This window comes from Dermacentor andersoni, chromosome 1, assembly GCF_023375885.2.
Source record: "Dermacentor andersoni chromosome 1, qqDerAnde1_hic_scaffold, whole genome shotgun sequence".
Classification (NCBI taxonomy): Eukaryota; Metazoa; Arthropoda; class Arachnida; order Ixodida; family Ixodidae; genus Dermacentor; species Dermacentor andersoni.
The window spans coordinates 85,877,691-85,891,629 of NC_092814.1; the positions used below are offsets into that span (position 1 = coordinate 85,877,691).

The 13,939-nt window shown below is 45.1% G+C and overlaps 1 protein-coding gene across 2 annotated transcripts in view; it reads right to left on the minus strand.

Annotated features, from left to right (window-relative positions):
- Positions 1-13,939, minus strand: part of LOC126543767 (protein O-mannosyl-transferase Tmtc3-like) — a 397,442-nt gene that overhangs the window by 24,787 nt on the left and 358,716 nt on the right. For both annotated transcript variants that reach the window (XM_050190874.3, XM_055061695.2), the window contains 7 exons: positions 9,336-9,473; positions 8,105-8,198; positions 7,300-7,437; positions 5,878-5,960; positions 5,710-5,782; positions 2,957-3,043; positions 624-697 (listed from right to left, as the gene is read on the minus strand). In XM_050190874.3, coding sequence (XP_050046831.2) covers positions 624-697; positions 2,957-3,043; positions 5,710-5,782; positions 5,878-5,960; positions 7,300-7,437; positions 8,105-8,198; positions 9,336-9,473 — 687 coding nt within the window. The remainder of the gene's footprint in view (positions 1-623; positions 698-2,956; positions 3,044-5,709; positions 5,783-5,877; positions 5,961-7,299; positions 7,438-8,104; positions 8,199-9,335; positions 9,474-13,939) is intronic.

A 13,939-nucleotide genomic window follows, 5' to 3' on the forward strand; every position in this document is an offset into this window, starting at 1 on the left:
GAACATTAGACCGCCCGGGGTTCTTTAATGTGCACCTAAATCTAAGTACACGGGTGTTTGCGCATTTCGCCTCCATCGAAACGCGGCCGCCGTGGCCTGTATTCGATCCCGCGACCTCGTGCTTAGCAGCCCAACACCATAGCCACTAAGCAACCACGGCGGGTTAAGGAAAAGGTGGTGGTTGCAGCCATGCAGAGTGCCTTCACTAGAGCTGCGACTTGACCTGTTGAAGTGCACTGCTGCGCACCGGAATCGGAGACCGACTGCGTTGTAGAATTCCACTAAAAAAAAAAAAAAAAAAAAAAAAAAAACATGCATAATGGCCTTGCTCCCGGGAACGCGGGAGGCAAAGAAGAATGATAAATGGAGGATTTCTTGAAGATTAACTGCCCTTTTCACCAGAAAAACAAGAAGAAAAAAGAAAACTGAAAAGAAAGCGCATAGCGAAGGTCGGAGGCAGGGGTGGCAGGCAATTTTTTACTTCAGGGTTCTTAGATATGCGACTGGACACCTAAACAAAAGAGAAAGCAAGCTGGCCAATACGTGTGATTCAAGTAGACTGAAATGTCATAAAATATACTAAACGCGCAAGGAAGCCAACTAGGACGCGTTTTGAAGGGTACCTTTCATTGGCCACTTTCTTCTGACTTGCAGATCCTGCTTCCTGAAGCAACAAGGCAGAGTTGAGAAGGGCGTGCTGGAATATAGAGGGATATTTCAATGTGCTTTCAATGAAAAAAAAAAAAAGTTCTCTCAGATGCAATGCAATAAGTTTATCATTCCTTCTTATTTTATGAAACAATATGTCACTGTCTACACTGTCATCGTGCGTTCGGTACCACTGGCGAGAATTCTTAGTGCGAAGAGTAAGAATATTGTATGCTGCATATATTTACGCTGAGAATTGAGAAAGTTTGCTCCATTTGGAAATATTGCCATGGCGGCATCCTGTAGTGCCTTTTATGCAAATGATTAATCGCAAACGCCTTTTTGAGCTGATCAGATACTGAAATAGAGAAATTCACTGTATTCATTAAGCTCGAAGTTGCACAGAGCTAGCCGACTTCGAGGTTTCATCTGTACTGAACCCCCCCCTCCCCCCCCCCCCCCCCACACGCACATCTAAATATTTTCACTTTTTCACCTATTTTTTTAATGAATGAAATATTAGTGCGACAAAAATTGCCATTAATTTTGATAGAGGATAAAGCGTTCTGAACGTTAATATATCAGAAGATGGGGTAAGAACGTCAATGGTGCATGGTGTACGCGAAAATGTTCGTGAAAAGGAGCGAAGGTTGACATCTTATGGCCAACAAGGACTAGGTGTATGTGGTCTAAAAGGAAGTACATGAGGACTGATGATTTAAACTTTCGCCGATTTTTGAGGCTTTCCACGAAAGTAAATTTATTTCTGCAAAAAGAATGTTGAAACACGAAGACACCAACGACCCCGTACACTACTGGAATTTCTCACAAGTGCAACTGCTTGAAGTGCCACTTGTAAAATTGACACCCTGCTAAGACAAATGCTTTAACATTTGACGCGAATTATATGAACAGCCTTCTGTACTGAGTTGAGCCCCGTCTACAGTTTCCGATCTCTGTTGATGATGGCCGTGACATAGACACTCTCACTCATCGAATCAGATAACAAGTGACGTAAAAAAAATTAAATTATGGGGCTTCACGTGCCAAAACCACTTTCTGATTATGAGGCACGCCGTAGTGGGTACTCCGGAAATTTGGACCACCTGGTTTTTTTTTAATGCGTACCTAAATCTAAGTAGACGGGTGTTTTCGCATTTCGCCCCCATCGACATGATACCATGGCCGGGATTCGATCCCGCAACCTCGTGCTTAGCAGCCAGAAGTGACGCATGCAGGTAGCTTTTTGAATGGTATACGTCGTTCAGATGTGCCTTGTTGCGCGTGCGGCCGTTCACGGGAGAACGTAGAGCACGTTCTATTAAGCTATCCTAAGTCTGAACAGCAAAGACGTGCTTTGAGGGCAACGTTGGCGACCCTTGATAATCGTCCTTTCAGCATAGAAAAGTTGCTTGAGCCATGGACTAACGCATCGTTATAGCGATCAGCTCTGAAAGCTTTAATAACCTTCTTTAGTGAAAGTGACATTGTATCTAAGTATTAACACTTTGTATGCTCTTGTGTATTATTGTTACGTTGCAGCACTCTGCATGGGTTATAGATGGATTAGCACGCTGTCTTCTGTATTGCGTGCTGTCGTTTAAGCGTGTGTAAGAAATGCGCGTTATTGTCATACCGTTTGGTATATTGTTATTCATATCACCTCGTCTTATCATCATTTGCTCATTAGACAACCTATTGTTTGTTACGAATCCGGAGACACAACAGTGCCAACGTTTCCAATGTCATCGGAACAGATCACTCACTTTAGCAATTTCGATGATACGTTGAAAAGCAGGTTAAGAGACGCAGACGCAATAAACATATCTTAAAAATAAGCTCATTTTATTTCTTAGCCAATAAAGAAAAAAGATATTTCTGAATAACTCTGGCACATCTTCTGGCGCGCGTCACACGGTGACGGTGAAAAAAAAAACAAAAAAACCGAGGATATCGGCGATATTCTGAAACGATCCTCGACTCCCGAGCTCTCCCTCCACTCCACCGGGTTGATCGCAGCGCCTCCCTCCGACTGAGGAGTACGCTATGCTTCTCGAGAATCGTCGTGGTGTGTCAACGAAGGGCACTGACCACTTCTGTCAAGGAGAGGCGCTACCATTCACTTTCTTGAGTGTAGTTGAACAGCACGGGAGTAAGTATCGACAAAACACAGTTGTACCAGTTCAACTTTAGGGGCGAAAAAGGCATAAGAAAACTAAGGAAGTCACAGGAAGAACTGATGACAAGCAACCTGATGGAAAAACAACAGAACGAAATCAGCACGCAACGGGGCTCAAACCAAACGCACCTCGTGGTCAGGATCAAGCTCCAGCGCGCGGTTAAACAGAGCCATAGCTTCATCATTGCGGCCTTGGTCCATGAGGATGACGCCCAGCTGCGCAATGCGTGCAGATGCATTACACTTAACAGTGCGGCAGATGTGTTAAAACGACTAACGTCCCACATTAATTTTATGCGCAGACACATGGTCCCTCTTCAAGGTTAAGGTTCCAAAAGATTTCTAGAGAAAGCTTTAGCTGCCAGAAAAACAACGTTCATGCATCCTTATTGATTTTCTCGAACACAGTTTGCAGGAATAACTAACAAATCTTGGCACTCTTTGGCCATTATTGGCCGCTGAGCCAGAAAACCCCATATATCATAATTAACTTCCACAAATGTATAATTGAGTTTCAAAACTTCGCTGTGCTGAGCGAATCTTTAGACTAGTACACTTCAGAATAATACACTTTCAGAATAAAACACTTTTTTTAATGTTTCGAACTTCACAGTTTTTTATGAAAAATACTTCATTAGTGTCTTTATAAGGTCAAAATCTCTTCTATTTTATGGAAATTTCATTTACAATATAAGCTCATATGGGTGCCTGAATATTAATGAACTACTTCTCCTAGGAGTGAACGACCCTGTGCGTACTGCGAAATATCGAAAGTCAAAATTTTCGACGTTCGATATTTCGCGCTACGCACAGGGTACTGGGGACATAACTAAGTTTATGCTTGCAAGTGGCCTGCCTGGCAAACTATTGCAGGCAGAGTAATTCAAACTGATTATGAAAGCGTAACTTTGAGGGCATGTACACAACAATTTCATCTGTTATTCTAAATGAAAAATTAACTTATGGGGTTTTACGTGCCAAAGCAACGATCTGATTTGAGGCACGCCAAAGGGGGGGGGGGGGGGTCTCCGGAATAATGTGGACCACCAGGCGTTCCTTAATGCGCACCAAAATCTAAGTACACGGGTGTTTTCGTATTTCGCCCCTATCGAAATGCGGCCGCCATGGCCGGGATTTGATCCCGCGACCTTGTGCTTACCAGCCCAACACCATAACCACTAAGCAACCCCGGCGGGTGTCTGTTGTTCTTAAAGCACACCAAGGTACCTGCGATACTTGTCTTCTTTTTTGTGACGTTAAATGATTTGATAGATTAAGTTCATCAGCTTAGATGATGCGAAAGCGACACCTGCGGCGTGATGCAGCTACGACAAAGGGGGGGGGGGGGGGCAAATAATTATTTTCATTATAGCGCTGCGCACGTGTTTCACGCTGGACGCTTTTTTAATCGAATTCACAGATTTTTTTATTTTTTTGGTACACGCAAAATTGCTAATTGAGCTGTGTTATGCGCTACTTTGTGTGGCCAGGTATTCATGAAGGGAATGAGTACAAATGATAAAGTAACTTTTGTTAATGTACAATTGATTAATGAAATTTTTAAATGAAAAACTTCAAAGCATATGTTCGCATTAGAGAGTTGAAGGCAACCATGGCTCGGGCAAAGTAATTAAAAAAAAAAAAAGATATCTTACAAGCCCTTGCCTCGAAACAAGCTGCGTGAAAGTAGGCCTTCTCTTCGCCTCGTTACGTATTTGTTAGGCGCAGAAGCCTTCTCGACAGAAAAATACGTGGACGCTCAAAGCCACGACATCACGCTATGAGGGCCGAAATTGTCACCGCCAAGCGCTCCGTGATGAAAGCACGAACGCGAAAAGCCTTGCTACTGTTGTGGTGGCATATATATTTGATTGCTTAAGACGCCGGCCACATATCGTGTGAGGTCCACCAACCGAGAACTGAGCAGTCACGTGATCACTAGAAGAAGACGCCTGCTGAATAGGGCCCGTCATGTTTCCGGGCTTAGGCTGCCGCATCGCTCGGTGACAGCCCGCCTACGCCACGCCTGCGTCGGGACTCGCGGCTTGCAGAAAGTGCATCGAGCGCATATCCTGATGACGAAACGCTTCCTCGCTAGGAGAAAATGTGTACACATTGAATGGTGGATGTCTTTGTAGAATAACCATAAGTCATCGAGTTTGCAATTAAAGAGTATAGTTATTGTATTCTGCGTAGTCGCGTCTTCATGACAGTTATACTTGCGCTAAAATTTGTATTACTGCACAGTGAACTATAAAGCTGCACAGTGGGCTATTAGGGAAACCTTATAGGGAGTGTTACTGCGGATTAATATTGACTACTTGGGGTTCTTTAACGTGCAGCTGAATCTAAACACAGGAGTGCTTTTTTTTTTCTCATTTCTCTGTCATTGAATAGAGAGCGATGCCATCTTTCATCGGAATCGTTACACTGGATGAACGTCTTCGATTGCATTACAAAACCGAAGACAGATCTTGCTTCGTGGCACTAAACCTGCTTTTTGCACAGAAGAGAATTTGTACTTTGAAATAGAAAAACAACTTCGATAATAATATGACATACCCGTGCTTAACCCAGCGTGACTGTGTTTAACATATATTGCAATTTGCGTGCTCTGGTTTAAGATGATTAGTTTTTCTTCCAGGAATAAATGAATACAAAAAAAGTAAACGGCAATGAAGACACAAGACCAGCAAGCAATTGTGGGGTGCGCGCCGGTTCCGTCTCTTTCTATTCATGCCAACTCGCTCATCCTTCGACCTTTGTGCGCCGTCAAACGCATGCTCGTGAGACGATGGAGGCCAAGCACTGAAGCACGAAAGCAGGTTAGAAATCCGAGACAAGAAGCCGCGTTATGAAATGATTTCGCCTGGAGCACTTACGTTGTAGTACAAGTCTGGATTGTTCTCATCTAGTTCTAAAGCCCTCTCGTACATAGCCTCTGCTTCCTTTGTCCTGAAAAATAAAGGTTAAGAAGAGAGAATTTATTGAGATGCACTCTGGAATGGCGTGATGAAGATAACAGCCCGTTACTTGCTTTTAAAGCTTACCTGTTCATGCGAAGCAAGAAATCTCCTCTGTTTAGGTACGCATCAGTGAAGTCTGAGCGGAGGCTGATTGCCTCCTGATATAGCTGTAAGAAAACGCATATATAATAACTATGGAGTGTTGCTCAGGGGCTAATGAACAACGCAAGAACGAGCCAGACCTCACCAAAGACCTAAAATATAGGAATCAGATGAGTGATATAATGTGAAAAGTAGTTTTTCGATGTATATCTTTCATGGAGTGATAATTACGCTTACTCCACAAAGGCTAACAAGCGTGCACCATGCGCATTGCACTAAGGTGCCCAAACACTGGCATTAAAGAAATTACATAGTTGAGAAAGAGCGAAATAAAAACGAAAAAAAAAAATGACGCAGTTTTTTCCGAAAGTCGAAGCACTGATAGCGATAGCAAAGTACAAGACAATTCACGAAGTAAGGTTCTTGGTTTAATCGGCCGTATAAATTGCAGTAAGCGTTCCATTACTAATACAATTAACAAGCAGCATGGTGTCACCCGTTCACATACAAACACGAACATATCTCACTAGATGAGCGCAAGCACTCGCTGTCACGACGTTGGCGTGATGAAGAACGCCGGCTACGGGGAGAAAATGCTTCGTGCTACCCACTCGTCTCGCCGCGTCCCCGAAATTTATATTTCTCGACCCCCTGCGCTAGGCGCTCGAGAAGACAGCGCGCATTAAGCCACCAGCCATCTCGGCACACGCCGCACATGATCTCCAAGATACGGCGCGCGGGCCGCGAATGCACTCGGCCGCGAGGACAGCCCAAGGAGGTTTAACAAAAATTTTAAAGCTTCTTTTTTTAAACCTCCTTGGGACAGCCATGCACAGCCACGGCCAAGCTAGAGGAGGAGACGCCTGCTTTCCTCTCCTATGGCAGGCATGATCATGTGACCTCAAACACTGTGCGCCCGGGAAGACAGCGCGCGTAAAGCCCCTATCCTTCGCGGCTCACCCTCGCAAGCTTTTCCGCGCACCCGCAGCATACGGCGCGCGGCCTGCTAATTATTATCGTACTTGTAGTTTAGACTAAACATCACGGCGACGGCGACGGCAAAAGTTCGCCTGGAATGTCCATGCGTTCATATTATTGCTAGCGCAATAATATCACCGAAGGCTTGCAAACCATATATCCCAAATACTTAAATAATCGTTATTTGAACAAAATATTGACTTTGATAAACACCTACATATTTCGTAAGAAAACATGTTCAAAGGATCATTTCACAGCGGCATTTCATGTGACTCACAGAATAAAAAAAAATGAGAATAAATTCCTACCATTAGCACAATTAATTTACAAGTACGCGTTTTTTTCTTTTATTGAAACAATCCAGCCGGGAACAGGTTTTAAAAAATTGAGGCGACTTGATATCTTTCGTAATTTGCGCGTCCTTACCTTGTCGGCTTCATCCATCCGACTGCTATTTTGCGCAATCAAGAACGCAAAGTCGAGGTACACTTGAAGGTGGCTCGAAGTGACCCGCACAAGGCTAGGGGATTGGCTGGACTCGGGCTTTGGCAGGAGGCTCAAGGCCTAGACAAAAGGCAAGGGCAAAACTTCCAGTGCGCTCGAAAGAATTACAGCGAAACGAACGACAATTATCGCACAGCCCCACAGGGGACGCGACGCGAAAGGGCAAAATAGAGAAAAGCTGCAATATAGGCGTGATAAGGAAAAAGCAAAATGACCAGGCAGAAACTTGTGCTTTCTCTAATGTTTGCGCCTCTGGTTGTTATGGCACGTTTTTTTTTCAAGGGTTAGACAAGCTATCTGTATAGGATGTTATCGATATATATATATATATATATATATATATATATATATATATATATATATATATATATATATATATATATATATATATATATATATATATATAAAGTTGCTCGTTTTTGTACCTCATGCAAGAGGTGGTAAGCTCGGCAAGTTAATATTATTGCATCATGGAAAGCAGTGTTTTCCTTGCGCTGCGTGACTACAACGTGTAGTCGTGCAGCATTTGTTTGGCTAACCTCTGCCTACCCGTGTTGATGCTGTGCGAAGTTAAAGCTGTAAGAGAATGAACGCATATGAAAGAAGTATTCATTCAATCTTGTATTCAACCACGAAGACCGCTGTAGCGCCAATCTTTTACCTCGTTAAGAGAGGCTTTGCTGACGCAAAGTGCCAGCGAACCCTTAAAAGTGTAGCCAGTTCTTACCTTCACGAAAGCGGCTTCAGCTTTTTCGTAGTGGCGCATAGTTGTCAAAAGCCTGCCCAAATTAAGGTGGCCTCGAATGTCATCAGGCTCAGCCCTGAAACGAAATCATGCCACGTAGTGTAAATTATTTATCTTTAAGTCGAAATCTGTTGTTCTGCGTCATAATTAAAACGATGTCGCATTCGCTGTCTTTACGGAAATACTAGCACCACGTGACCTAACTTGCTCAATACGTGAGTGAAAGTGAGCGAGTAAGGTGCACGCACAGCGTACTTTTTTGCGCGGAATGGCCCAGTTCTATTATAAAGCATGGCTATTTTAACGGGACCCTATGACAAAGCACCAAATCGGTTTAACCTGCCATATTATGGAACTTTCTCTTGCATTTGATCTGCGGGGAAATGTGACGTACAAGAACAAGGACGGCGGTGAATGAAATCCCCGCACTTTATCTATTTCTCGCCCAAACCATGGCGTCGGTGATTCTGATGATACACGCACTTGAGAGTACGTGTATGTGTGCCAGCGTGTGCGTGCCTGACAACACAGACACGGAAATTTCGCAGCTGCATCGACCCGCACGAGATTCGGTTTTGCGTCGCTTCTTGTATGCCAGCCTCCACTCCCGTAAAGGTATCCTAATTGTTATTCCAGAAATGCGTCGTAGCAGCCAAGCTAAAGTTCGTTTTTTTCTTTAACGCTCCTTCAACGCTGCTGTAATGCGACGCATGTGTGCGTCTACAGTGAGGGGCGAGGCCTATTGCTGGTCACTGTGCTTAATCGTGACTCGAAACAGTCGTACAACAGAACACAACTTGCTGCTCCGCGTCCATATAAGCATTGTTGTGGTGAACAACGAATCCGAGAAGACAGCTTTGCGGCGTTTCACAGCCCTTTGTGTCAGAGGGAATGTTTAATGCTGGTTCTTTTGCAAATGAAACAGACGTTAAATGGCGCTGAACGCGCTTACCACCCCTCCCTCATACCACGGCCACCCCACGCCCTACAAGTGCTTTCCAGCATGTCAGCACAAAATAATGTGTCAAGTGCATGCACAGAAACCTATTTTCAAAACACCTGTGCGAGGCCCAGTACAGTGCTTCATGCGGTCAAGTAGTGTGCGTGCGTGAATTTGCTTTATTTTATTTTTTTTTTAAGAAGACGCGGGGTGACGTGGTTGCACCCGGTGAAGGATGGGAAAGCTTAACAGAATCGTGCTAGCCAAGGTTACCTGATTGCCCGAGTGAAGTGAGAGTGCGCTTCTTCGAATGCTCCGGACGCTTCCAAGACTTGTCCGAGATTGTTCAACATTTTTGCGTTCCTTGGATTCACACGAAGCGCGGACTGGTACAAGGCTTGTTCGGACGACCTGGGATAAAAATGACTAATTAGGAGAGCACTGGAGCCGTACCCCTCTCCTATGACAAAACGTGCTTTTTAGACATTCATAAAGCACCCTTGGTTGGTCTATAGTGAAGCTTGCCTTTGCAAGATTATAGTGATGAAAAGAAGTTTGTTTTCAGAGATTGCGCGGATATTCCAGTTCACTTGCTCATGCCAATCAATTTTGAAAAAAACAAAACACGCGTATCGTTTGAGCATAGAAACAGGCCGAACTGGGAAATCGGAAAAGCCCTATAAACTTATGGGGAGGGTCACACGCCTAAATAAATGATCTATCTGTATTTTACTGCGGTAGAAGTTAATATCTTGGCGCCGTATTTGTTCTGTTCATTCGTCCTTTCCGTTACACTCGTCGGCAAGCAGTCGTCGTCATCGGGCCACCTCCTCAGATGCAGCCGTGCCATATGGCGAGGCGAAGCAAAACTTTGCTGCCCACGACCGCGGATAGAACTCGTGCCCCTACGCGGTAATGTGCACTTGAGAGCCAGACGTGCTAACCGCTGCACTAAAGCGAGCAGCTTTTTGTTCTTTAATACATAGAAAACAAAAAAATGAGAACAATATACTACAGAGATAGCATTTCTGTAGATTAAAACTCAGGTAAACGCACACATGTGTTCAACCAGTGCATCGAGTTTGGCTGAAGTCCCTGCTCAGCATAAAAAAGTATCATACATGAGCTGCAATTTCGCGAAAAAAAAAAGAACCTACTAGATCGCGGATTTTCGGCATGTCGATTGCATATTCTAGATGCTCAAGGGCGGAGCTTTTGCACTTCGTGATTTGTGCGTCGTTTGGCACATCACACAGACTAGCAGAGTGGCAACGTGAGTGCATGTATTCGGAGGCTACAACAGGCAACACTGTAGCGGTCGAAAACGTGACATTGTGTGCATAGCGATGAAGTTCTTGAGAAGATAGCGGTCTATGCTGTAACGGCGTGCTGCTTTCGCTGTAAATGGGTTCAGAGCCGGAGGAATCACTGAAGGTTTATTACATCTTTAAAACTGTACCTTTTTACGCCCACTTACGCGTTACCACAGAAAAAACAAGTATGCACTAACAAGCGCATATTATACTTTTTCCCCTTAGGGGCCTGACAAATTACCCAGCCTTTCTTTGTCTCTGGATAGGTTGCGAGCTACTGAGTGAAGTTTACGCTGACGACCTCGCATAAGGTGGAAATAGTTATCGGAAACATTTTATATAGTAACTAGCTACGATTACTAGCCAGCAGTTGAACATCTGTAAATTTGGTGACTCGCATGATCACTTCCCAATATTCGAAAGGTAAATTAAATTAAATTGGGGTATTTAATTTCCCGAACTTGCACAGAGGGTTATATGGGCTCCGGATTAGGTTTGACCACCGTGATTTTTTTAACGAGGACCTAAATCTAAACACAAGAGCGTTTCTGCATTGCATGTCCGTCTAAATGTGGTCGTCATGGCCGGAAGTCAAACCCAAGACCTTGTGCTCTGCAGGGCAACGCTTTAGCAGTTGGGGAGGCTAGTATCCGAAAACTATGAGTGTGCTATTCGAGCTAACAAATATTTGCTTATCGATTCGACCACTAGACCGCATAGTTTTTAGTTGTTATAGTACAAATTGTGAATATATGCACCATGTAAAGATTGTGCCCGTTGAACGCAACGAGCATAACCTCATGATTTCGAAGTTTTCTTTCCCCGAGCGGGCAAACATAAAAAAAAAAAAAACGCTCTTCAAAGCAAACGGCTCAGGAATGTTCCGCACAACGCCGTAGCAACGGTGCAATAAAATCGTAGTAATAGCTGCTAGACGTGGTATATGTCGCTGTTTTTTAATGCCCGAACGAAGCTCTGTGTTTATCTGGACTCTGTGCTTTAAAGCTTTGTTTAAAAAGTAAGTTACATTAAGATAATTCACACAGGCAACCTTCGCTGCTTTTTATAAATTATCATGCGACGCTGCAGCGAAACAAGAAAAATCAGCAGTTTCCACGTTGGAATATTTGCATCCTAGGGTTCTTTTTGAGCTGCTGTATTGCGAATAAAAGCAGTAGCACAGCGTAAGGGTTAATAGGAGCCATATCTGAGCTTCGATTAAAGCAGTTATCTCCTTTGTTACATTTCCTGGAGAAAGTGCTACAGCAGATATAAATTGCGTCGTGGACGAAAAAAAAATAAATAAGGCCAATGGTGGCGTAAAAGAAACCATGCAACCGATGTCACAGGCCGCGAAAATTCTGAGCAAACAAAAAAAAGGAAAAAAAAGAAGAAAAAGCAGGTAGGTGAGTGCATTAAGGACAGGTTGTTTTATTCTCCAGGGAAAGGGAGAGCAAGAAACAAACAAAAGGTGGAGTGCAATGGAAAAAAATGAAATCTAATGATGGGTTGTCCTTTCATTTTTGTCTCTCTCGATCAACCCTTGTCGAGAAATGTATTTTTGGGCGGCATGAAAAGAAAGCGAGGAGAGGAGATGCAGTCGAGGAGACAACAGGAACAATCGCCGCGGCAACTAAAACAAAGAGCGCAGAAGACGACGGCGGGGAAAGTATTCTCTCGATGATAATAAAACGCCAGGCGGCGGAAGCATCAGCAGGAACCTTCTTCTCCACGGGAAATGCAGGAGGAAATATAAAAGGCCCAAAGGATGGGCCACGGAAAGCCTTGATGTTGCTAAGTTTCGAGCGCTCTGCGGCGTGGGTCCTCATCCCGATCCTCACGCGGCGGCGAGTCTTGCGCTTATGTATTCCTGTCTGTCTAAACAAAGCCTGCCGCCACCCGCCCGGAGGGCGGTAGACAACGGAAAAAAGGAAGACGCCAGTAGGAGAGCAGAGAGAGCGCGGGGGGACGCCCCCGAGGATTATATGAAGAAAATATAAGGCGGCGGTCGACGGAGGAAAAAAAAAAAGAAGGAAGTATGCTCCAAAATGCTCAGGATTCCGCGAAAGATGACAATGATCGATTGTCCGGACCGGAGGCCTTCGATTTTGTGAAATCGATCCCCACGCTTGCATAATTTCTGCGGCCCCTCTTCTTGCCTCGACCACACTCGGCTCGGTCGGCACATGCTCGCCCCTGCGGCGGCGCCCGCTGTGTGAGCGCTGTAGCTGCGCGATCCGCTCGTCCGGCCACCTGGCCCTGGGGCAGCGCAAAGCACGGCCCTCCTGCTCACCGTCCACCGCCAAACTCCATGGGCCAATTTTCAACGGGGACGGCAGCTAACGCGAACGAAAGTCGCGACGGGCCTAAAGAGAGCGGCTGCAATGCAGCGAAGAACGAGGAGAACTGACGGCGAGCAAACGGCGGGCCACATCGAGTGTGCGTCGCGCGACGGAGTTGAGAAGGTGGACCAAGAATGAGGACAGTTAGTTGAATCGCGCCGCTCAAAAGCAGGGGGGAGCAGGGAAGAACACGCTCTGTTTGCTAGCGTGACGCCGGAATAAAATCACGGGACCCTTCCATTCCCGGGGTTGTTTCCTTCGTTGTTAGTATTAAATTTCTCTTTCTTGTTCTCGTGCGTCCCCGTGTTTGAGAACGCACTTTGTTTCCTGGCAGGTTAGAGTGCGCTCAAGATGGAGAGTTTCATCGCAAAGGACGAGAGCGGCTGTGAATTCCTTTTTTTTTTTCGTGCCTCGCGTATAGAGAAGCGTGTATGCAAAACCTTTATTAGACATTCCTGAGTGCGTCGGAGATGGAGCACTGCCTGCGACAAACAAGAATCGCCACGCTGCAAGTAAATTAACTCGGGCCCTCCCCGCGACTATACGGCTGCCACACACGGGTTTCTGTGAGAATGGCCGCAGCTGCAGCGCCTCTCGCGACGAGAGACTTTCAGCGATGAAGAGGAGAATGTAGAAGTTTCACAGCTCAGCGTGAGGTATATAAAAACCATGGACACCTACGATATCACATTCTGAAAAAAAAAAAAAAAAGCCAAGATATTCCAAGGTGTGTGATGCAGTAACGAGAGTGCACAATGTTCTTCTTCTATGCTTTTCGTATATTGTTTCGTTTTTATGTGCGTTCCATTACTTATTTTGTACAAACAACCAACTCTTATAAAAAATAACTGATAACAACTTATGGAATTTCATGCGCCAAAGCCACTGCCTGGCTATGAGGCACGCGGTAGTGGGCGCGCCAGACTCCGGTACGTTTAATTTTGTCCGCCTGCAGTTCTGTAACGTGCACCCATTGCTTGGTACACGAGCGCTTCAGCACAGAGCAGCCCAGCCAACGTAAAGCGGCTTTCCGCGGTAGGAAATTAACCCCGTGAGTTCGTGTTCATCAGCGGAGCGCATCAGCCATTGGGCGCACTGCGATGGGTTTTTAAGCGAAGCTTTCTTTGCCTAACCTTCCGGGCTTGGCGTGGCTATTGCTAAGTATATACGGGGGTTGTATCAGTATCAGTACCAGCAAACAGGCGTATGTAACCCCTGTATG